Below are 25964 nucleotides of genomic sequence, written 5' to 3'. Positions count from 1 at the left end.
TAGATACCACTCAGTCATGGTATATTTTGCAGTCCTCGGGCACATCACATCACGTCACACAGCTTGCTAGCGCTGATTAAATGGGAATAATTTTTTTGTATTTTCCTTTTATTTCAAAATTTAGATAACCTTTACAATATTCTATTAACATTTTATATAAGTTTACCGTGTCCTTCCATAATACTGTTCATTTATTATATTGTTCTGGAAGGAAGCACATATAGAATGTTCTACATCCCTACTCATTTGTCATAAAGAAAGGGAAGCTCCAGGTAAACATATCAGAAATCTATGTCTAGTAATCTGCCAGTTATAACTTATTACCCTGCACATGCACAATATAGTATAGGTTGATCTCGTAAGCGAAGCCATTTAACAAATTTCTTCAAATTATTTTTTCAATAAAAAGCTATACATACAAATATTCCCTGAGGTCATCAACACCTGAAAATTTTCAAAAACATAAAGGCAATATGAAATGAAGTTTGTTTTCGGCAGATAACCAAAATTAGCTGGCTACATCGAAAACAAACAGCAAATGCTTTACCATTGCAATCTCTTAAACAAAGCCATAAATATAACTGAACATTGAGAATCTGCATTTAGTAAAAGAAACTAAATGTGCAAAGAGAAAGCCAACATTGAAGCTATTTCTTTGCAACCTTCACTCGAGGACTTACATAAGTACAATTCAGAAGCTTTACTTCTCTGATTAAATTCCCCACATTCCCATTCCACTAACATTTTTCACAAAATTAATGTAACTAACCTGGGGTTTGTAAATATTAGCAAGATTGTTTGTTAGGAAAGCTTCTTGCAGCAAGTCAGAAATCCTAACAGTCAAAACATTAGCCCTAGCAATCTGGAATCCACATTATCTCGTTAGTGCTGCACTATCAGAAGATAGCCAGTTCACCCTTTGCTGTGAGATTTTGGGTAGCAGAAAATTTCTAGACAATGAATAATTAGAACGGACACATAACTAGAACAGCAATTTTCTCTTTATTATAGAATTTTGCAAAGCAATTGGATCAGTACCAATTCCCTTCCCTAGAATTTGACATAAAATTTCCAGTAGCCCCTTTAGTTGAACCACTTGCAGCCTACCAATCTTCTTTCATTATTTTTGACTTTTCAAGGATGTACTTCCCTTCCTTGTACTTTTGAGTTGCTTCATAAGCTCTTTCATACTTCCAGCCTAATACCTCCTGACAGTTAGAGCAGTATACATCTGCAACAGTATGCAATCCAGTCATAAGTTGTCTATCTTCCTTTGGCCCTACAAGAATGTTTATCTGTATCACATGGGAAAAAAGAAATGCTCTGCCATTTCTTCCCTGAAACAGAGGTTACAAATGTGTTAGAAAAAAACCATTGGCACATCTCGCTTTTGTGGAGGGAAAAAAAAAGAAAATTAACTGACACAACAAATAAGTCGTGTAAGAAAATATGAGACACAACAAAACCCTATCGGGTAGTAATACCCACAGAAAGCACATAGTCAAGGCGAACTATTTTCCCAGAATGTAAAATTTTGTCAACTCTGAGCCACAGTAATATGCTTCAACATGTGCAACCAATCAATTTATAAATTCAACAAAATGATGAATTTTGAGGTATAATGGTTTATTACAATCTGATTAAAAATTTTAACTTCTGCAAAGATGTCATTATGCCAAGGGGCACATTCACATTCTACAGTATGATTGAGATGTGTAATTCCATGCTCAACAATGTGCTGATACATGGCATGTAAACAAAATGATGATTTTTGAGGTATAATGGTTTATTACAATCTGATTAAAAATTTTAACTTCGGCAAAGATGTCATTATGCCAAGGGGCACATTCACATTCTACAGCCCAATAAAAATGATATGTGTAATTCCATGCTCAACAATGTGCTGATACGTGGCATGTAAAAAAAATAATATCAATAACAAATAAATATTTCAATTTCATCCCTATGTAAAAAACTAATGTACATATATATAAAGAAAATGAAGTAAATAATTCGAATCCATTGTACAATCAAGAAAGAACTGAGGTGCATTCAACAACCTAAGTATAAGAGAGATCTATAATGCTCCATGCCTAGAGCTGATGTGACATGTAACATTTCTCCCCTCAATATAATATTCAATTAGAAAACAACAACCTATTATGGATGGGATATGTAACATTCATACTTATAAATTAAAACATATGTCAATTGGGTTTATCTCAGTGATTGTTATCCTCACTACCTAGGTTCAATTCCCACTAGTGACATGTTTATTGAGTACATTGTTGTAATGGTTTTGAGCCTAGTTGTCGAATGACCTTGAGCCCTAAGGAATACCTTACCCTTGACTACAAGCTGAAGGTTGGGGTGCTTAGTTACATGGGAAAGAAATTCAAACATAAAGAGCCCAAGGGGTTAGCTCAATCATTGGCGTATAATGTTGTTGGGCATTTGGCTAGTTCCGTGCCAGCTAGTGCCCGCTTTGAATCCCCTTCGTGATGTGCACTAGTCTACACCAACAACTTGGGATGCCCTTAAAAAATGAGGGGAAGCATCCCTTGGGTTTCCCTACAAGGTTTTCATTGGAGAAAAAAATTCTTAATAAAAAAATAAAAATAAAATACCAAACATTAGACAATATTTACAGAGTGAGAGAGATACAGATCCATCTAAACTAGGATCTTTTAAGTATTGAGAATTTTGTATCTCAGTTTCTTTTTTATCCCTCTAGGTGCTTAATAGATCTGGAGTTAAGATGGATCTAGATTCTACACTGACTGCAAATCCACAGATTAGAAACTATCACAGATGAAGTCAAGACAAGTCACATAAAACATGACAACATTCCTGTGATTCTGAAGAATGGATTCACACAAATGTCATCTAGTGACCATTTTGTAAAGGTTCATTCACAATTGCCAAATGGCAAAGGTCACCTGCTAACCCTTCTATATTCAATACTAGCTGTAAATCCACATATTGAGAAACTATCACACATGAGGAGGCTAGATAAGTCACATAAAACATGAGATTGGCAAGTCAAGCTCTTCCGTAAATCCACATATTGAGAAACTATCACACATGAGGAGGCTAGATAAGTCACATAAAACATGAGATTGGCAAGTCAAGCTCTTTAGGTAACTGAGGGATTGGTTCCTTGCAACTTGGCACAGTCTACCATGGGTATTGGAGCAACATTCTGAAGAATGGACTCACACAAATGTCATCTAGTAACCATTCTGTAAAGATTCATTCACAACTGCCAAATGGTAAAAGTCACCTTATAAAAATTACCCCCACTAGAAAGTGCCACGAAATGGTCAAGACAAGCAAAAGTTCTTAAAACTTATCCTGAGAACAGCACCTTCTGAGCATGATAGGGATGTCTTTTTTCCTAGCTGATAGAGTCCCATGTTTTATTCAAGCAATAAACAATGGTATAAAAATATTGCAAGCCCACAGACGAAAACATAGTATACATAACAGAGATTTGCAGATGTTGAACTCTATTTTTTTATGTAGATAATAATGAACCCTATGGAATGTGCCCACAGGTCAGTTACTCATCTCATAAGTACGATGGATTTAAGGGCTGAGATCAATGTGGGCATATTCCCGGCCTGATGACAATAATAGTAACAGCTACAAGGTTTCTAGAGCATTTCGGGTATGGACTGCTATTGTGTGTGCAGTAACCCCTTCATTACCGTGCTTCATCGTTAATGGAAAAAGGTTCCTTTTGGAGACAAATGGATGATACGACAGGCAGACAGGAATTGTGGGGCGCGATCATGCTGGCACATATCTCCTTATAAAACAACACTGTCAAGCAACCTTTCATGGGGCATCTAATCCATTCCAGTTAGGAGAAGGTTTAATTTTAAGATAAGAATCAGCTATGCAGATCTCAGCCAGGATTGGCATTGTTAGGAAAGGTTTATAATATATATACATTAGAGCCAAAGATGGCATGCTAGCTCTCCTTGTTTGTGTGGGAAGGTTAAACCTGTGTGATCTCACTTTGTCAAGCATACTTTTACTGTTCAAAACTGAAATATAGGATGCATTTAACAGAAGACGAAAAAAAAAAAAAAACTATTTGTCTATGGAATATATTGTTAAAAAAGAAATATAAGGTTAAAATGGAGGGTGTTGTTATCTGCGCTACCAATGCCCATACAATCCGTTTGGGTATGAAGAAATGGATTCTCTTTTAATCTTAGGCCATGAATCCCCATATACAGCATTCACACGCATGCCCCCAAAGAAGGATCAAGTCCCATAAAACAAAAAAGAGTCGACTGAACCACACTGATATACACACAAGCAATCAAAACAAAAACAGTAATTCAACTGGGTGCAATCCAAAACTACAAACTTACAGACCCAATACACAAACAGTATCAAAAAGGCTATTTCCTGAACAAGGGATCCAAAACAAGAATCAAGTCCCATGAAACAAAAAAACAAACGACTGAATCACACTGATATACACACAAGCAATCAAAACAAAGCCAGTAATTCAACTGGGTGTAATCCAAAACCACAAACTTACAGACCCAATATACAAACAGTATCAAAAAAGTTATTTCCTGAGCAAGAGATCCAAAATAACCCTATGAATTACATGTCTATAATGCAAAATGTGCCGGAGATCATATTGAAATGTAACCAAAATAGAACTGTGGAAAATCAATGAATGTGATATATCAGTAACCTGGAAGGCTTTGGAAATCACATCATCGTGATGGGAAACAGGGTTTCGACAGTTGCAGCAGCTATATATGCGAGGGCCCAGCAATGCAGCCATACCAGTAGATATGTAAAATCCTTCAATAATTCACTGGCTTTGAACATAAAACAGACAACTAAAATCTGCCTGTTCAATACATACGAGCGAATGTATGTGCATAATATATATACGAGGAAGAGGCAGACACGGGTGTCTACGTTTGCCTATCTATAAAAAAATAGTTATAGGGCATTTTAGTGCGTGGGGAATGTTAAAGCCACCCTTTTGGGTTTTGTCTAAGAAAAGCCATCAATTCCCTTCGAATATTTTGTTGGAACGTGAAATCAGCATGCCCTAGATCTTCTTGTAAGTATTTATTTATTTCTCAAGCCCATTCCCTTTGAATATATGTTGGAAACGTGAAATTAGCATTCACCTGATCTTCTTGTTAATATCTATTTGTTTTCATTTAGGATTTGATTTAGGATGTGATTAATTTTATAACCGGAGTTTTTATCTTTGGTTTGATTTTTGGCGGAGTTTTTGTTGTTAAGTATTTGGTCAGTTGAAAAGTTACTGGGCTAAATCTCCTGGGTGTCTTCGGCGTTAGGTTTTACTTGTATGGCTCACGAGTAGATCCCTTTTGATTGATGTGCCTAGATTTTCCACCGTGGATGTAACAGCCGTGTTTGTGAACCATCCTTAAAAAAAATCTTAATATATTCTATTAAAAAATTAATTTTATTTTTAATTAATAGCTTTTATCATTATTACGGAGAATAATGATTTATATAATACTTTAAATTATTTATTTTTAAAAAATATTTTAAATTATTGAATTGTTATAAATGTTTTATGTTATTTGAAAAGTTTAATGATAATTTGATTTAGATCATTATTTTTAAATTATTTTTTATCATCTTTTTCTAATGAAGTAATGATTTAGAAAATAATTTAAGTCTTTTTATGTTGGAAAATAAATTAATATATTAATATATTTTAAATTTTAAATTATTTTTGGAAGTAATGATATGGTCACTTAACACACTTCCCATATCACTACTTCTAAAAATAATAAATAAAAATTTATTAATTTATTTTTCAAGACAAAGGAACTCAAATCATTTTCTAAATCATTACTTTATAAGAAAAAGGATTAAAAATAATTATATAAATCAAATTACCATTAAAATTTTCAAATAACTTAAAATATTTATAACAATTCAATAATTTTAAATATTTTTTAAACCATTATCTTTCAAAAATAATAATTTAAAGTAATATATAGATCATTATTTCTATGGTGATTAATTTATTAAAATAATAATAATAATTTAATAAAAAACACACACACTTTTTAAATCAAATAATATTAAAAAATTATTCTATTTATTCTATTTATTCATATATTTTTTTTAATCAAGTTTCAAGGTTAGAAATAACAAATTTCATTAAAGTATGTTATAAAATCACTTTAGTAGAAGTCAAACATGTTACAAAACACTTCAGAATAAGAATACTATCACAACACTAAGCAATAAAAATCTAAAAATGAATTATTTTCAAAATAACTATTGTATAGGAATCTAGGAATAAGTTGCTATGGACAATAACTATTATGTTGTCCAAGCCCTAGAGTTCAATGGGAGTTTAGTGTCATTAATCACTTATACGGTGCCACGTAACAAGATATTTGGTTAAATACAAGGTTAGTTTTTATAATGAATATTGCATGCATGAGAATCTAACAACATCTTAGTTTGATAATTGCTATCATAGTGTCATGCACAAGAATTGAATGGCAATGTAGTCTTAATAATCCTTATCATGATGCCTAAGAATGATAATCCAATATAATAGCTTTATTTAGACAAACTCCATTGTGCTGCTAACTAAGCATGAGCTTATAATGGTAGTTTACCATAGATATCACTATAATGACACTAAGAATGAGAATTTTAGATAATTAATACCTTAATTTAAATTATCATTACTCTAATACTTAAGCATGAGAATCTAATAATAACTTGGTTTTAATAATCAATATTGTGGTGACCAAGGATAAGAATATTACAATAGTTTAACCTTGATAGCTAGTATTGTGACATTGAATCACTATAATCTAGTATTAACTTAGTTTAAATAACCATATTACAAATCCTAAACATAGGAAATTAAATATAAAATAATATTGATATCATTATCATGGCACCAAAACATGCAAATTTAACAATAATCTTAATAATAAGTGTTGTGATTCCCAAGGACAAGAACAAAATTACAACTTAAATTAGATCATCACTATATTTGTGCCAAAGCATGAAGATATTAAATATTCACTACCTCTACATAAGCTTAGGTTAGATCATCATTATAAATGTGTCAAAGCATGAAGATATTAAATATTCACTACCTGTACATAATGGCAAATGTAGCCAGAAGGACAAGATTCTAATCTCACATTAAATTAAATTTGGATAACCATTATTGTGGTATTAAAGTAGGATAATCTTATAATAACTTAACTTAGATAAACACTATTGTGGCACCTACGTATGAGAAGTTTAGACACTTATTGTCATGATGGGAAGCATGAGATGTGAGAATGATCACCACCAAAATACCCTTGCATGAGAATCTAATTACATTTTAATTAGAGAATTATTATTCATTACCAAATGCCAACTAACTTGATTATTAACTATCACAAGAGTGTTGTTGTTGTTTGCAATGAGAATACTTCAAACTTAGTTACCATGATTAATTACCATGGATGTTCCAAATCATTGTTACACCAAACACTCATGTCTTGCTAGTATTTATCACAAATCATAATGTGTAGACAATCTTTTTTGTATATCATTTAAAGGTGTTGTTTCTCTCATCGCTCCATTTTAATAAAAAGAAACTTTAGGGTGAAAGCCTCAAGGTTGATGTGCATGCAACATTTTGCTTCTAGAATTAATAACATTGATATTTTCAATATCTTGTTAGTATGAGTTGGCTCTAACTATTATTGTTATCCTTAGTGATGCTTACACACTTTTATTGTAATGTTATATCTACTTGAGTTATTGTTACACAATGTAAAATCATATCTTGAAATTTTTAAGTACTAAGTGTAGTTGCAATCACATCAAAATGATTGAAACCTTATAAAACTACATTAAAACTTTAAAAAAGTCATATAATCTTAAAATTATTTAACATTTTATTATTTAGTTTGATTGGTGGGTAGATATTCCTCCTATCAAATTTTAATGTTTATCAACCAAATATTTATTTTCACATAAATAAATTACAAATAAATTATCCAAACAACTTTAGTAAATTAAATAATTTAACTAATAACTTATCAATTAATCACATGATTAACTATATTTTATAAATCAATTTAATAGATACTCAAATTTTATAAATCAATTTATATAGATACTCAAATTTAATATATATAAGCCTACACATTTTAAAAAAATAAAAATCAACTTTATAATCTACATACATGTCTAATCCAAAAAAAATCATTTTCGAACAATGTGAGATGCCAATAAAGTGGCATGACTAGTCCATCACAAATGTTATTCCTCAAAAGAAATTTTGAAATAAAAAGAAAAATAACAATTTTCAAAGTTTTGGTTTCTTATATTCTTTTGCTTTTTCATAATAAATAATGGAATAGATAATCTAAATTATTATTTTAATTTTATTGTGTTAATAAAAATAAAATTTGTATTTAAACAATAATATTTATATTAAAAATAAATTATTAAAATATATTTTAATAATAAAATAATTAGATTAAATTTTAGTTGTAATGCAATTAGTGAGAGTTTTGTAAATGAAGTATTATGTATCAAGCGCGGTAGTGTTTAAATTTTCATGATTTATTTGGTATGAGAAAGTGACATATGTAGGTGGCTAAAGTTTTAGTGGTTGTGATTGAGTCAATAGGCTCATTCTACAACCTAGTATAATGTGTAAAAGTGTCCTCAATCATCGAAGTTGAAATTTTGTTCATGTAGATGGAAATAAAGTTAAAAAAAAAAAAATTGAAATAACTATATAAAATATTTAAATAATGTCAATTTATAAAAAATTAAATGTGAAAAAATTGGATCTTTCTCAGCTCATGTTAGATGTAGATGGAAATAAAGTTTAAAAAAAAAGAAAATTGAAATAACTATATAAAATATTTAAATAATGTCAATTTATAAAAAAATTAAATGTGAAAAAATTGGATCTTTCTCAACTCATGTTAGATTCTATTTAAGATAGATTCGAACAATGTGAGATGCCAATAAAGTGGCATGACTAGTCCATCACAAATGTTATTCCTCAAAAGAAATTTTGAAATAAAAAGAAAAATAACAATTTTCAAAGTTTTGGTTTCTTTTGCTTTTTCATAATAAATAATGGAATAGATAATCTAAATTATTATTTTAATTTTATTGTGTTAATAAAAATAAAATTTGTATTTAAACAATAATATTTATATTAAAAATAAATTATTAAAATATATTTTAATAATAAAATAATTAGATTAAATTTTAGTTGTAATGCAATTAGTGAGAGTTTTGTAAATGAAGTATTATGTATCAAGCGCGGTAGTGTTTAAATTTTCATGATTTATTTGGTATGAGAAAGTGACCTATGTAGGTGGCTAAAGTTTTAGTGGTTGTGATTGAGTCAATAGGCTCATTCTACAACCTAGTATAATGTGTAAAAGTGTCCTCAATCATCGAAGTTGAAATTTTGTTCATGTAGATGGAAATAAAGTTTAAAAAAAAAAAAATTGAAATAACTATATAAAATATTTAAATAATATCAATTTATAAAAAATTAAATGTGAAAAAATTGGATCTTTCTCAGCTCATGTTAGATGTAGATGGAAATAAAGTTTAAAAAAAAGAAAATTGAAATAACTATATAAAATATTTAAATAATGTCAATTTATAAAAAAAATTAAATGTGAAAAAATTGGATCTTTCTCAACTCATGTTAGATTCTATTTAAGATAGATTTATGCTCATTAAAATCAATTCCATGTTACACAAAATATAAAACCGACCTAATTACCAATTCCTCTAATTACAAAATAAAATAAAATAAAATAATTTAACTAACCTCAGTTCAATATTAGAATTAATAATTTATTTAACAAATTTAATAATAAGACATAACTTTCCGCTATAAATATCCAAATGCCCATAGTTAATTGACAGGCAGAATCCTACCTGACGTGGTTATCACTATGATTGCATACGGCCTCCAATTATCAATAGTTGCTTTCTGACTCGACATTGTACGCATTCCACGCCCTGTTACTTTCAGTGTGGAAAATGGTAACTGCAGTCGTCAGAATTTATTAGCTGTATTGTTTTATTATTTTCCCACGTGTATAAAGGATTAAATTAAAAAAAAATATTCATTTTTTCAAAATTAAATTATTTGAATAATTTTTAAAATAAATCGTTTATGTCAACATGTTTGAATATAATATAAAGTTCAAAAAGTAATTTTTAAAATTTGTGAAGCAAAGTAATTCTGTTTTTAGGTTTTAGAGTTTGATAAATTAAAGTTGGCGTAATGAATTCTAAATATATTATAATTTATTTAAGTTGGTGTTAAATTTATTTAAATTTATTATGTATTAATAGGATTAAATCTTTGTCCTTGATTGGGTGATTAAGTTATGATTAAGTTATGGGACAAGTGGTGGCGTGTTGGAATGTGAACTTAGTTGGGTTTTCACGCACAACACGAGTGCCTTAAAGGTCCATTGGGCCCTAGTCCGAACTCCTGCGAGCATTGCGTAATGTGCAACGTAGGTAGGAGGGTGGACATTTGTAGTTGTTGGCCCATGAGGAGGGAGTGCTAGGCGAGATAGAGTAGTGAGGTATTTGCGTCCTGGCTCAAGTTGTGGCTTGGGGCGACAGTGCAGGATGAGCTCGGGGTAGGCGGATGTGCGGGGGACTGGAACCTGCAGTCAATTTGGCTGTGGGATCCAGGGGAGAATTGGAGTAGCAGGCACGACGAGGGATACCGTTCCGGGGTTGGAGAGTGTGGGTGGCGTGCATTTGTTTCCCCTTCCTCACTCTAGTTCTATCTCTGGGTAGGGGCTACTCCTCTGGAGAGGCAGTGTTGTGGAGAATTTTGGTCTTGGTCCAATCTTTGGAGTGACTCGTCCACATCAAAGACTAGTGATGCACCCCCTGTTTGCCAACAGATAGCGGAGAGGGATACAAGAATGACACCAACTGTTTAGGGCTCCCTGACGTCGGTGTGGTAAGCAACGTGTTTTTGTATTTGGTTCATATCCGGCTTGTGTGGTGGGTTGCACGAGGCAACCAGATTCGTCCCTTCGGTGGTGCAGCTGGTGGTGGAGGCACGAGTTGTATGCTGAGACAAAGAGGACGCGCTCGTAGAGGGGGATCTGGCCACCGCATGGAAGATCATCTATAGCAGGGAGTGCCCAGCTCGGGCTTAGAGTCGACCGAGAGTCGCCATTCTGATGCTGATGTAGCCATGTCCCTAGGTCGCTCCCCAAGCCACGTTGAGGCTCTGGCCACCTTGGACTCCATAGCGGCCCAATTGAACAATCTCCATTTGAGTATGGAAACTTTGAGGGAACAACGATATGATGACCGGAATGAACTAGTGGCCTACATCAACGACCTCCAACACACGCAGAACAAGCTCCTGGACTCCATAGACGGCCTTCGGCAGCAGCTCCGGTGCACAAACGACCACCTCCATGCTTTGGAGACTCGGGTGGAACACATTGACTACCACATGCATGAGCGGGTTGCATTCTTTGTTGCCCCGCCACTGTTTCCCCCAACCCACCCCCGTAATGTGTATTCCTGGAAAATTCTCTTTTTGTGCTTCTTTTGTATCAAAAATAACCAACGACACAGGTTGTCTTGGCCTCTTCACAGGCTTAATATTGCTCAGAGCAGGACTCATGTCAACTCTTAAGCCTGATACTCGGCCTTGTGCGGCAGCAATGATGTATTTTGATGATCTGGTGATGATGTATTTTGTTCCTAAAGTTATGATAATATAATGTACTTTTTTTTACCAATAAAAAAAAATAGGATCAAATCTTTGAGGTGTAAATTTTTTATAAATTTTGAATTCTAAAAAGAGGTTTGTACTTATGGGAATTTGAGCTCTTTAAGTATATAATAAATTTAAAGTAAAGATGAAGTTAAATTGATTTTATATAAAGAGAAAAATCTCCAATTAAGATGGATATACATAGATATGTATGTTTTTTTTTTCCTTTTTTTACTAGGCTTACCTTAGGCCGCAGTTAGTTTGCTCATAAGATGGAAGGATCTACCCACTAATGGGATGTTATTCATCGAGTTTGTACGAGGCTCGAGAAAGTTTAATTACTTTCTCCCAAGAGTGGCTTCCACCCCTCCCACTCCCCATGAGATTTGAACTTATGACTTGGTGCGAACTAAGCCCCACACAAACCAATTGGTCTACACCTCATGGATAACTTCATGTCAACCATGAAAAGAATTATACATGTCTCTCACTAATGAGCACACACATATACATGACAATTCCATGTTGATCACATAAGGATTTACACATCTTCCTTATATTGAGTAACACTCTATTGGAATGTTTTAATGATAATGTTTCTTTTGTTTCTTTTATTTGTTATATATAATTGACATCCGTTTACAAAAGGTGGACATTTAAATATTGTGTTATCGATGATATAGAAATAATTTTTCTTGTTATTAATTTGTTTAATATATCACATCTAGGTACACATCTTCTTCATACGAAATTGCTTTTGCTTGGCTAAGAGCTCATTTTCACATAAGGAAACAGGTTAATGGCCCAAGACCCAGAGGCATCTGACAGGAGTGAAAGTTTTCTCCCTTATGGACCACCAGCAGACAATTCCAAGTGATAGGGTTTTCCTTGAATAACAATGATGAGTCAACTTGCATTCATGGATAGCAGCCAGTGATGGTTGTTCCCATTACTAGTTTGGCAACTAAGTTATGATAAGTTTTCATACTACATAAAAAATATATCCTTCAGAAGACATTTTTAACTTTCATTATATATGTATATTCTTTTTATTTTCAATTGATATATTTTTAAAATGCAAGGCTACAACTCACAACAAACATTAAAAGAATTACACCTCTCTCTCTCTCTCTCTCTCTCTCTCTCTCTCTCTCTCTCTCTCTATATATATATATATATATATATATATTATAAGCACTAAAAGCATTATACATCTCCTTTATATTGGAATGTAAAAGGTATGTCATTAAGAATTTTTTGCTCCACGAGGATGTTTTCTGTAACATTACATTTAAAAATAATAAAATAATACTTACATTAACAAATTAAAAATTAGTAATAATAACAAAAATCATGTCAACCATAAACCAACCTAGTTCTATCTTAACCTCAGATCTATAAAGCACAAAGAGGGATCAAATCTCTCGAGGTGCAAACCTCTTTTTTAAGTGCAAAACTTGAGGAAAGGTTTGCACCTTAAGAGATTTGATCCTTCTCATCGCTTGATAGATCCATAGTTAAGATGGAGGCTAGGTTGGTTTCAGTTGTGCGCAGTCACTCAAAATTTGTTGAATATCTAATTATTTTGATAATTTTAAATATGCTAAATATGTTTAAGATTAATCTGGTCATTTTAATTTTAAATTTGCTCAGTTACCTCGGTTTGTTGAGATGATAGAGATTGTTAATGACTTGAATGTTGAAATAAAAAATTTGAATGCAAAGTGACAATGTAACAATGTTGAATGATAGAAAATGTAAATAATAAGATTATAGTCAATTACAAATAGTCTTCATTGTGATCAATCTCAAACTATTTTCTTTTACTGTGTTTATAGTTACACATGTTAGTTTTTCCATCTTTTCGTATCAATCTTACGAAAAGGGCGGTTGAAATCATAAACCATTCAAATCCTTAACTCAAGCTATTATAGTAAATGTCATACCTTGTCTCTCTTGGTCTCCAATATTAATAGTAGTTTTTTCCAAAGTCAATCATTGTGACTTATGGAATGAAACCCCCAGTAAGTTCCAATCCAGTTGTTTTATATTACTTTGTTTGGATGCAAAGTGACTAACAATGTAGAATGATGGAAAATGAGAATAACAAGAATGTAGTCAATTACGAGTAGTTTATAGTTTCAAAAAGAAAACATTTTAGGTAAGTGAACATTTTATAAAAGAGGAAAATTCAAGTATTTTATTTATCATTGAATTAGTGTAACACAAAAATCAATGCACATCATTAATAACTTTTTCTAAATACAAAATGGATTTAGTGCCATGGAAATCCCCTTTGGCACTTGGATTGCTAAAATACATAGCTTAAAAGGTAATTCCACCAAATCTTTCCTAGATTTTAGACAAAATTGACTGAAAAATATACCCAAAAATCGACCAAAATATAGAATAGTAAGATTACTTGAAATGTTTTAACCATTAGAATTTATTTTTTTAATTATTTTTTTCCCACAAAATAAATAAATAAATAAATCATAATTTTCATTAAGAAAATGAACAATTACATTCTATTGATGCATTGTATGCATTCTAATAGTATTGTCATATGCCCATTTGATAAAAAAAACCAAAAATATAAACATGTCCACTATTAACAACATGCATAATTTAAGACATCATAAAACAATTCAACTTGTGTGAGTTGATCTAACTATATCTATTTGCAACAGTACATAGAGCATAACTTGATACACCATAAAAACCCCACAAAAACATATCCACCAATGATATATACCCAAAAACAATGTGTTACTATTGTTGTAGGGCACCTTCATTAAAAGGCACATGATAATAAATATGTGATGTGCCCTATAACTGTTTAGAAATCCTCCAAGATCCCAAAGGTTGTGAAGCGCCTTCCTTAGAGAGTTTTTCTGCCTCAATGTTCCACTCCCTATAAATGTGACAACATGAAATATAGTCAAAAGTGTGCTTGATATGAAGAACCTTCTCAACAATGGGCTGAAGTGTGTGTCTATGGCATCTCTGAACCTCATTGAACTAGTTCACAACTATCATGGAGTCCCCAAATATCTGTATAGCCTTGCACCCTTTTTCTGAAGCAAAAAGGAGGAGATATTTCAATGCCATGAGCTCAACATAGTTATTAGTTCCTCTTCCCAACCTAACCTGATGTTTGAATGAATGGGAAGCATTCAAGAATAGTATAACTCCACCTCCACATGAATCATTTTTAAGGGAAGCACCACTAGAATAGGCCCATGGAATTGAAGGGTTAATTTCTTTTGCAGCTATATTCCGGGGAGATTGGAAAGATTTTGATGATGGTAGAAGGGAATAAATGGCGATCACCTGAGTTTCCACCTTTTCAGGGGCCAATATCTGGTCCTGGAAGATGACCTTGTTCCTAGCTAGCCACACCCATCATCTAATGAGAGGGGGGGTGTTCCCCAGTTGCTTGTCTCTAGTATGATCCCACTAATTGTGTCATGCTTCTTGGAAAGACTCCCCTTGCCATTGCATTCCAAAGTGAATGGTGGACTTGCAAATAGTCCATACTTGCATGGAGAAAGGGCATGTTATGAACATATGTGCCACTAATTTTTTGTTTTTTTTGCATAATGAACACAACCCAATATCTTCCTTTCTTATTCTTTTGTAGATTATCACATCTTGGAATTTTGTTTTCTAACATTCACCAAACGAACAACCTTTCCTTCACAGGACAGAACAATTTCCATATTTTCTTCCACTACCATTCCTGGGCTACTGACAAGTTGGAACTAATCAAATGTCGATATCCCATCTTAGGAATATATTCCCTAAAAATAGAATGGATCCAACATAGATTATCCTCATGGTCTGACATGTGAGATACTCAAGGCATTGGTATAATTTTGTCAATGCTCCACAAAAAATTTTGGTAGATCTAGTTGTGTTGAATTGGCCCAACCTTAAGCCCATATGGTTGATCTCAAATTATTCGACACCTGGTTTAGGGTATACCATCCCTGGATGTTTAAGTGATTTATCATTTCACGTGGGAGACGGTAATGTAGCCCGCATCCAACCCAGGGCTCCTTTCCTATCCTTAACTTTTCTCCATTTCCCACCTTCCAAGCAAGACCCTCTTCGATCACTGAAAAGGAGGATAAAATAACTTTCCATATGATTGATATGTTGGGATTTTTCTTATCAGGAGATCTAATCCAATCTTCCACGGAGCTGGGATATATATATATATATAGATATATATATATATATATATATATATATATATATATATATATATCAATGTAGTCCATAAGTTATGTGTTGACAAAAACCTCCATCCCACTTTGGCTTCCAAATATTTTGCAAAGAGGGGGATGTTCTTTATTCCCCAACCCACTTAGGCCTTTGGGACCACTATTTTATCCCATCTCACCCACAGGAGCATTGATTCTTCTTTAGAGCCAGCCCATAAAAACTTGGAACATATCTTTCAAACATAATTGAGGACCCCCTTTAGGATCCAAGATAAATACATCTAATAAACTAGGATTGCTTTTAAAACTAACTTTATGAGAACTAATCTTCCTTCTCTAGATAGTCATATGAAACTCCAAACCTTTAGAATCTTTTCCATTTTCTCTAAAAGCCACTACTAGTCCGCTTTCTTGTTGTCATTTGGTTTTAGAAAGAAACTCGCATACTTTAGGCCTTCTTATCAGTCCTTTATATGGCACAAGAATGCTTCTTGCATATACCTAGATTCATCGACTAACAGACCAGTAGGAAGAAGAGTTGATTTCGTAATGTTAACCAACATCCTTGTAGCTTTCTAGAAAATACCCAAATCTATTTTTATTACTGCATTATCACCTCTAGAGCCATTACTGAACAACAAATTTTCATCTACAAACAATAAATGGGTAATTGCCAGGTCTTCCGCCACTACAACTCCCTTTAAGTCCCCCCTTCTTCTTGCCTTTGATATAAGCCTACTTAGTCCTTCGGTTGTTGTGAGAAATGATAAAGGAATAATGGATAGCCTTGACGTAGTCCCTTTTTTGCATGGAAAAAATCTGATGTTGAACCATTGATAAGGACAACAAAATAAATTGTGGTAATACAACTTATGACCCAATTTGTATAGGGGACTTTAAACCTCAAGTGAGGGAGAATCAATCTCATAATAACAAGTTTATTATGTCATATGCTTTTGAGAGATCTATTTTATTTAAAAAAATGTCTTCAGGATCCATCACATGAAAGAAATTATTGTCAACACGTTTCGAACCAACTAATGTGGTTCATCATCAAGACGATAAGATGGAGAAAATTTGATCTAATGAGGATATAAAAAGAACAAGAAATAAGGTTCAAAAAATTAACCGTTAAAAAAATAATAAATCAATCCAAAAGTTTTTAACTTTTAATAATAATTATAAAAGTTTTTAACTTTTTATAATAATTATAAAGTTTTTAAACTTTTATAAATATAAATAAATTTTTATTTTTATAATAATAATAGATATAATTAATTTAATTATAATAGATTAGGGGATAAAATTCTTTTATAAATATTTAAAAAGTATAAATGATGAATTAGGGGATATTGATAATTATGTTATATTAGATGTGGGGGATAATGATAATTATGTCAAATTAGATTGGGGGCATAATGAAAATTATGCCCTTTTAAATTAAATTAGGGGGAAATAGGGAAATTAAATTAGGGGGAAATAGGGAAATAGTAATAATTAAAGATAGTATTAAGGATAATTAAAAAATAAATTATAAATTACAAATAATCTAAAATGAATAAATATAAATTAATTAGGGCCAAAAATTTAGGTAAATATTATAAGTATTTAAATAATTAATATATATATTTAATATCTTCATTCATACATATATAGAAAAATATTAAATAATGAAAATAGGGACAATACGGGTAAAGAAAACATTTTATATATATATATAAAGAAAAAGAAAGAAAGAATAGAATAACTAAACAAATAACATAAAAAATAAAAATAATAGATCTAAAGATAATAGTAAATCATAAAGTAGAATGATTAAGGTTAACAAAATAAGAAAAATGATTAATTGGATTATAAAGAAGAATAAACTATATTAATCTCAAATAAATGAAAATAAAGAAGAATAATTAAAGAAAATATTAGAAAGAGGAGGAAAAATACATGCTTAGAAGGAGAGAATTTGGAGGAGAGAACAAGGATCCAGTTTTTACTAATTTTCCAGTCGTCATCCTTGTTCAGATTATTGGTAACTAGTTTCTTAATTTCAATTGCCTCTCTGAAATTACTATGATGATAATGAGAAATCCTAGCAATGACTAAGCATCCTCAATACAAATGTGATGATTTGTTTTAATAGTGTTCAGCAAGAGCCAACGAGCAAGACTCGCAGGGAAAATTTTAGGGGTTAATATTCGCAAGTGGGCTAATTTTCCATGTTAACAAAAAAAAAAAATCGCCAATTTTCATTTTTTTAAAAATGATTTGCCCACATTTTATACTATAAAATTGTTTTACCTTAAAAATTGCTAAAATTTTATATAGACTAATATAAAATAATTATAAATCTAAATATTTTTACAAAAAAAATTGCCAAACATTTTACAATTTGCATATTAGGGACTAATAAGATTCACCAAGGTTTCTAAATTTTAAGATAAACTTGCATCCTTAAAATTTTCCTTGAGCAAGAGAAATTATGCCTAATGTCAACAACATGTTGTTGAATTCTATGCTTAATACACTGACGTGTCTCATCTATATAAGGCTTCCTACACAAAGAAGGGATCATGTAAACCCCCTTAGTGCTAGAGGGGTCGATACAATCTTTAACGAATCTTAAGGAATATCTTATAGTATTAAGTGACTTAAAGGTCACAAAGATATTATTTTTCTTAAAAATAAAAGCAAACTTGTATGTTGTTCCTTGAATAAAATGAAGATGAATAATGGCAATAGAATCGTCAAGATTAGCCATAGTTCTAGGTCCTTTTGTCACTTTATGGAAGGCTTTTAGGCCTTGATGCTTACTATAATCGTTGTTCTTGAAAACCTCCAAAAGATGCGCCTTCTCCTCATTGATATGAAGATCAACATAAATCCAAAGGGATCTAGTAGTGAGGGTGTTCAAAACACCAAATTTCTAAGCCGAGTGATGATGGGATGATGGGAATTGACATTGAGGTATTGCTTGGTATGAGTTTTCTTGTGGAAAACTTGATGAGAGATAGAGACATCCTCCTTCTTGGTGATGAGGAGATCAAGAAAGGGAATGTTGCCATTAAATTCAATCTGCATAGTGAATTTAATAAATGTTGATTGGATATTAAGATGTTGCTTAAATACTTTGAGCTTTTCCTGGGTATGGGGCCAAATGATGAAGGAATCGTTGACGTACCTTTTCCAAAGCTTAGGGTGGAAAGCAGCAGAAGCCATGGCTTTAGTCTCACAATCCTCCATAAAAGATTAGTCATAATCAGAGAGAGAAGGGAGCCTACAACAACTCCACAGGTCTCCTCATAAATCTCATCTTGAAAGCTAGAGAATGTAGATTTTAAATAAAAGCTGACTAATTTGGCCGAATTAGGGTCCATAATATTATTAATGATGTCAATAACCTCATTAATGGGGATATTTCGTAAAAAGAGAGAGAACATCAAAACTGACCAAAATATCATTAGGCTCTAGCTTAAAATCTTAAATTTTATTGATGAAAGAGTAAGAATCCTTAACAAAAGAGTTGGTATTACCAACAAGTAGTTTAAGCCTTAAGGCTAAATGCTTAGCAAGGAGATAAGTAGGGCCACCAATCATTTTTACAATTAGTCTCAATAGAGCACCTTCTTTATGGATTTTAAGAAGGCCACAAATTTGTAGAGTGAGGGAGTTTCTCTCAATAAGCCTTTTACTGATAGAGCAAACAACATTATCGGACATTATAACATTAGAGACATCTTTGGAAATTTTCTAAAGAGGATTCTTGCTAAGATTTTTATAACTACCACTTTTGGTGAGGTGGCCCAACATTTTATTGATGTAGCCCTTCTTATCAAGGATGACAACAACACCTCCTTTGCTGAATTTAAGAATGACAATATTCTAATTACTATTAAGGGATTTAAGGGAATGGATTCTTATCTAGGGATATTACATCTAGGTGCTTTTGCCTTCCATAGAATGAAGTTAATGGAAAAATTATCTTTCTTGATGTCCTCATCACCAAGAAGGAATATGGCTCTATCTCCCATCAAGTTTTCTACAAGAAAAAACATATCGAACAATACTGCCATGCTAATTCCCATCATCACCAGACTTAGAAATTTGGTGTTATGAACACCCTTGCTACCAGAGCCCTTAGGATTTTTTATGATGTTCATATCGATGATGAGAAGGCTCATCTTTTGGACATTTTCAAGAACAACAATTATAGTAATCATCAAGGCATGAAAGCCTTCCATAAAGAGACAAAAGGACCTAGAACTAGTTCTAATCCTGAAGATTCTATTGCCACTGTTCATCTTCCTTTATTCAAGGAACAACGAACGGGTTGGCTCATATTCTTAAGAAAAATAATATCTCTATGACTTGTAAGTCACTTCATACTATAAGATTTTCCCTAAGATTTGTTAAAGATAGTACCGACCCCTCTAACGCTAAGGGGGTTTACATGATCCCTTACTCTTGCAGGAAATCTTATATAGGTGAGACAGGTCGGTCTATTAAGCGTATAATTGAGGAGCATGTTGCTAACATTAGGCATAATCACTCTTTATCATTGTCTCTTGCTAAACACTCTGTTAAAACGAAGCATCACATTTGTATTGAGGATGTTTCAGTCTTTGCTAGGATTTCTCATTATCATCAGATAAAGTTCAAAGAGGCAATTGAGATTGAGAAACAAGCTGCTAATAATTTGAACAAGGATGAATACTAGAAAATTAATAGAAATTGGATCATTATTATCTCCTTCTTAGATTCCTTCTAGGCATGTCTTTTTCCCCTCTTTCCCCTATTTATTCTTTTCTTTAATTATTCCTCTCTCTTTTCCTTTATTTGAGATTAATATAGTTTATTCTTCTTTATAATCATGCTATTCCTTTTTCTTATTTTAGTAACCTTAATATTTTTGCTTTTTGATTTATGGTTTTTTTTTTTTTTTTTTTGAAATAAGTGTAAAAAAACATCATTTATATATATATATATATATATATATATATAGATATAGATATATTCATTCTAGATTATTTATAATTTATGCTTTTTTTAATTATCCTTAATACTATCTTTAATTATTATTATTCCCCTATTCCCTCAATATAATATGGCATAATTTTCATTATCCCCTTAATCTAATATAACATAACTATCACTATCCCCCTAATTCATCATTTATATTTTTAAATATTTATAAAATAAATTTATCCCCTAATCTATTATAATTAAATTAATTATATTTATAATTATTATAAAATTATAAAATTATTTATATTTATAAAAAATTTAAAATTTTTATAATTATTATAAAAAGTTAAAAACTTTTAGATTAATTTATTATTTTTCTTTACGGATAATTGATTAATTTTAATAATTTTTCTAGCGGTTAATTTTTTGAACCTTATCCTCTTGTTCTTTTTATATACCCGTTGGATCAGATTTTCTCAATCTTATCGTCTTGATGATGAATCACATTAGTTGGTTTAAAATGTGTCGACAACAAGTTCTTTCATGTGATGGATCCTGAAGATATTTTTCTAAATTATTCTACTCACAGAAGCCTACATTTTGATAGATCTATTTTAATTACTAGGCCCTTTAGTCTTCTAGTTTTTATATTGTGTATACCTTCTTGTGCAACACTGGTTGATTCATGGATTTATCGGTCTTCCAGGAAGGGAAATTGTTCCTTTGATACATTTTTGGATAATATAGGCTTGATCTTGTTTCCAATAAATCTTAGCAATCACCTTGTATATGCAATTGTAGAGGGATATGGGCCTAAAATCCTCATATGATTGTGGTTCATTAGCTTTAGGGATAAGGGATATGAAGGTTGAATTGAAGGAGGCTAGGATCCTCCCATTTTGACGAGGATCCTCTACCACTATAAGTAAGTCCTCCCTAATAGTTTCATAAAAAACCAACATAAATTCCACGGCCCATCCATTTGTGCCCAGGATTTTTTCTTTCTGCATGCTATGAAGGATTTTTGAAGGACCTTTCCTGAAATAGGGTCCATGAGAACCAGATTATCATCGTAATTTGTGAAGTAAGGGAAGGCATGTGCCACCTGCAACACCTTCGCTATAGAGGCCTATGAAGGAGGTTTATAAAGATTCCTAAAGTGCCTCTTTCCTATATTAGCAAACTGCTCAAATGAGGAAGTTGATCCCCCATCAGAGTCACTCAAGGTCCATATGGTGTTCCTCATCTTTCAACCTTTGGCGAAATTTTGGAAGAACTTTGTATTTTTATCACCACTTTTAAGCCAAATAGTTCTTCTTTTGAGTCTCGAAGACTCTCGTTTCTCCAACAATATCCTTTTTTTTATAGCCTCCAGTTCCATAAGCCTTTGTTTAGACTCCTCAAATTCATAACCTCCTCCGTAAGCTTCCTCCAATCTTCCCAATTCCTCCTCCACCTATTTAAGTGCTTCCTCATCTCGTTTTTTATTTTGAATTGACCACTGAATCGTTGCCTCTTTTACCCTTTTCAACTTATCAGAAAATTGTGTCATGATAGGATCCTTCGAGTTTAGATTGTATGGCACCCAAGTATCCTTCACTAGACCTATGAAGTGGTTGTCTTGGAGCCATAATGCATTAAATTGGAAAGGGTGCTTGTCTTTAGTTTTAAGACAATGGGGTGGTTGTAACAACCCCTAGTTAATTTTCCATGTAAATAAAATAAGACGAGGGTCATGGGACATGTTTTCCAAGTTGAAAGTTGGGAAAACATTATAGTGGGAATCATTTGTGGTTTATTAATGGATGTGGAAATTGGCAAAGGTAAAAAGGCAATAGTTGACATTTAATTAAGGAATAAGAGGAAAATAGGAGAAAACGGAGATGAAGAGACACAAATATGCATGCAAGGGAAATTAGAGAGAAAATGAAGAAAAATGAGACATCAATGATAAAAAAACATCAGAGAATTAGTTCACAGATTTTGTCAGTTCTATCTTTTGTCGATTTAGTTTTGACTCTCTTCTTCCATACTCTTACACTCTTGCCAACTTAGAGAATTCTTGGAGCACTCTAGCATTCACTTGGATTGGTGAAAGCAAGCAAAGAGCAAGCAAGGAACTGGAGGACAACGGAAAATAATGTTGGATCAGTAGCTACAACAAGGATATTTTGCAGGTAACAGGTTGCATGTGTGATTTCCTTGTTGGTTTTTGGATGCATGGTATTTGCATGGGGTTCATTGGTTATTTTGTTTTCATTAGCGTGCGATTTTCCTGGATTGACAATGGTATCAGCCTTGCCTTGCCATTTCTTAGATAACTATGGTGTTGTGGGTGCCTTGTGTTGGTTAAGCTTTGGATGTACAAAATACTTTTGATCCCGGTGAGGTGGCCTCGGGAAATTACCAAGGGTCAAGGGTGGAGATGGGCTTTCTCCTGGAACTTTTAATAGATGGGTGGAGACAGGAAAATTCCTTTAGGCGTGGTGAAGAAAGTTGGAGGCATCCAAGCTTGTTTTGGTGTTAGTAATTTCTGGATTAGTTAGGTGAAATCAATATGGTTGAGGGTTGAGGAGGTTTGGCCTTTGGAAGGACTAGTTGGTTTAATTTTGGTTTAACCCATATGATCCCATATTCATGTTTGGAATATTACACAGGAGTGAATTGTTGAAAGAGGGATTTGGTTCAGCCCAATCTATGGTCAGGTGGTACGTGGAAGTCCCTGACTTGGTTGGCATTTTCTTATGTTAATATAAGCTATTTCCCTATTATGATCTACGACCACTTGTACTAGTTAATGTGTTGATTTTATGGCTAGTTTTTCATGGTTTATATTCTGGTTATATGCATGGTTCTATGATGTGCTCTAATTATGTCTCTTGTTCATTATTTGAAAAGTGATTGAATGGTTGATCTATTCATGGGCTAACAAGTGTTATTGTAACTATCTTAAGAGGGCATTAAGCCTTCTTGGTTTTTATGCAACCAACTCACAATACAGAAGAAAATATAGATCAATGACTTAAAAATTATCCTCTTAGAGGGGGCAACCTCCTTTACATTACATAAATGAACAATTCTTGGATGATACAAATGGTAAGACTGCCTTGGTATATATAGGAGTCTAAGGGGTCACAATATAATCAGAGCCTACATAACGATAATAATGTAAGGGCACAACAATAACAATGGTAAGCTTCTTTGGGGCACAACAATAACAATAGTGAGCTTCTATGGGGCACAACAATAACGATAGGGGGCTACACTAACAATAACAATAAGGGGAATACACTAGTATTATAAGGACCTAACATGCCCCTCTCCTTCAAAAAAGTGTTGTTTTCAATGCTTGAGTAGTTCTAGATACTTCTGTATAAAATTCTCATCCTCCCATGTGGAATCTTTAGCAGGTTAGTTCTTCCACTTAATGAGATACTTTGAAATTAATCGATTCTGTAGCTGTCGGGTTCTTGTTTCCGTGACTGCTTCAGGCTCAAATATGATTTTTCTTTCTTCGTCAAGTTTTGGCAACACTGTTTGAACTGGGAGCTTGTCACCAATAACCTTCTTTAAACATGAAACATGGAAAACTTGGTGTACTCGGGAAGATGCAGGAAGCTCCAATTTGTATGCCATAGTACCAATATTTTGCAACACCTTATAGGGACCATAGTAATTGGGTGATAATTTATTATCCTTCTTAGCTTGCTTGAGGGACATTTGTTTGTATGGTTGTAGCCGTAAAAATACCCAGTCACCTACATCAAAAATTCTTTCATTGTGATGTTGATCTTCCTCTTGTTTCATTCGATTTTGTGCCAAAGTGAGGTTTAAGAGTTGGAGAACTTGTTGTTGATGTTCAATGTCATCTTCCACTGCTTGAACCTGTTGACGGTGTTGGACCCACCAACATTCAGGGGATCACCCCGGTATGAAGTCCCAACTAGACCTCACACCGTTTCGTGTGGGAGTCCCATCCGGTATGATGGCTCGGTTTCCATTATCTTAATGATTTTCCTCAACTCTCGCTTGTCAGCACAAGAGAGTGGTTTCCTTTGTCTTCGAGAAGTGAGGTCCACGTTCCTGGTGATTGCTAGTGTCACTTGTGTCAATGGTTCTTTCATTATAGAGGGAGAGGGTGGGAGTGAGTCCCAAGTTGGTTGGGAGAAATCCCCAACATTATTAGGAACACACAACAGGACGTGCACAGATTCCTGAAGAATAGTCCACGCAGATGTGGCAATCACAACATACAAGGGAATATAACGCATACAACACTTAGCGGATGAGTCTACGTGAGTGAAACGGTTGTTATAGAAAGTTTTCTGTGAAAGGTATGTCTGATGTCTAGGGAGGTAGCCACCACGAGCAGGACAACATTAACATCATATACAACACATTTTCATTAATATATATGTATTACAAAAATTGAATGAGTTCAAGTGTTCAACACTGGTTAAAGCAACATGCATTACAAGTGTTCAAGATTAGTCTTACAATAGTTACAATACATGTGTGAAAACGTGTTGGCCTGTTAGCAGGCTTCTGAATTAAGCGAAAGTTCCAAGACACATCATTACACCATACATCACTAACCCCGTGGGCGGGGCATTGGAGCCACTACTTCTTAAAGAAGATTACAGACTCTCTTAGATATGTGGGAGGAGCTGAGGTGAAAAGTCCTTTGCATGTACAAATGAGGGGGTATTTATAGCCAAGGGTGAAACTGACCCTTGTGGTTGTTCGACTACCCTCATGATTGTTTGACTTCCATGAATTTTCGACTTTACATGACTCTTTGTACAACAAGTGGGTCTCTTGGACTTCCACGTTACATTACATTGATTGACAATATGGCCCACAATAGAGATGTGGATGACATGACTCATAACATGACTCGACATGACAGTGCTGGTACATTCATGTTGCTGCTGGTGTGCATGTTGAGCTGCAGTGCTGCTAGGTGATGGATGTCCTCATGG

General features: G+C 33.0%; 1 protein-coding gene across 2 annotated transcripts; it reads right to left on the bottom strand.

Annotated features, from left to right (window-relative positions):
- Positions 1-559: 559 nt before the first annotated feature.
- LOC149219925 (protein yippee-like At4g27745) lies at positions 560-4974 on the bottom strand. 2 transcript variants are annotated; one of them, XM_089384555.1, is made up of 2 exons: positions 4742-4974; positions 560-1337 (listed from the first exon to the last, which is right to left on the bottom strand). In XM_089384555.1, the coding sequence occupies exons 1-2, from the start codon at positions 4811-4813 to the stop codon at positions 1104-1106; spliced, it is 306 nt and encodes a 101-aa protein (XP_089240681.1). In that variant the 5' UTR covers positions 4814-4974; the 3' UTR covers positions 560-1103. The 2 variants fall into 2 exon arrangements, with proteins under 2 accessions (XP_089240681.1, XP_089240680.1); XM_089384554.1 differs by having other exon boundaries at positions 4721-4962.
- Between the last annotated feature and the right edge of the window lie 20990 nt (positions 4975-25964).

The sequence above is a fragment of the Pinus tabuliformis genome, chromosome Q (assembly GCF_031772625.1).
Source record: "Pinus tabuliformis cultivar Carrire ecotype Pingquan chromosome Q, CPIR1, whole genome shotgun sequence".
NCBI classification, from domain to species: domain Eukaryota; kingdom Viridiplantae; phylum Streptophyta; class Pinopsida; order Pinales; family Pinaceae; genus Pinus; species Pinus tabuliformis.
This window is presented reverse-complemented; position numbering and strand designations above follow the sequence as displayed.

Bases quoted from the DNA above. Each gene is read 5' to 3' on its own strand.
- LOC149219925 (XM_089384554.1), bottom strand. From the start codon at position 4,813: ATGGCTGCATTGCTGGGCCCTCGCATATATAGCTGCTGCAACTGTCGA. The intron at 1,338-4,720 runs GTTACTGATATA...CCTCTGTTTCAG, and splicing joins TGATTTCCAAAGCCTTCCAG to GGAAGAAATGGCAGAGCATT.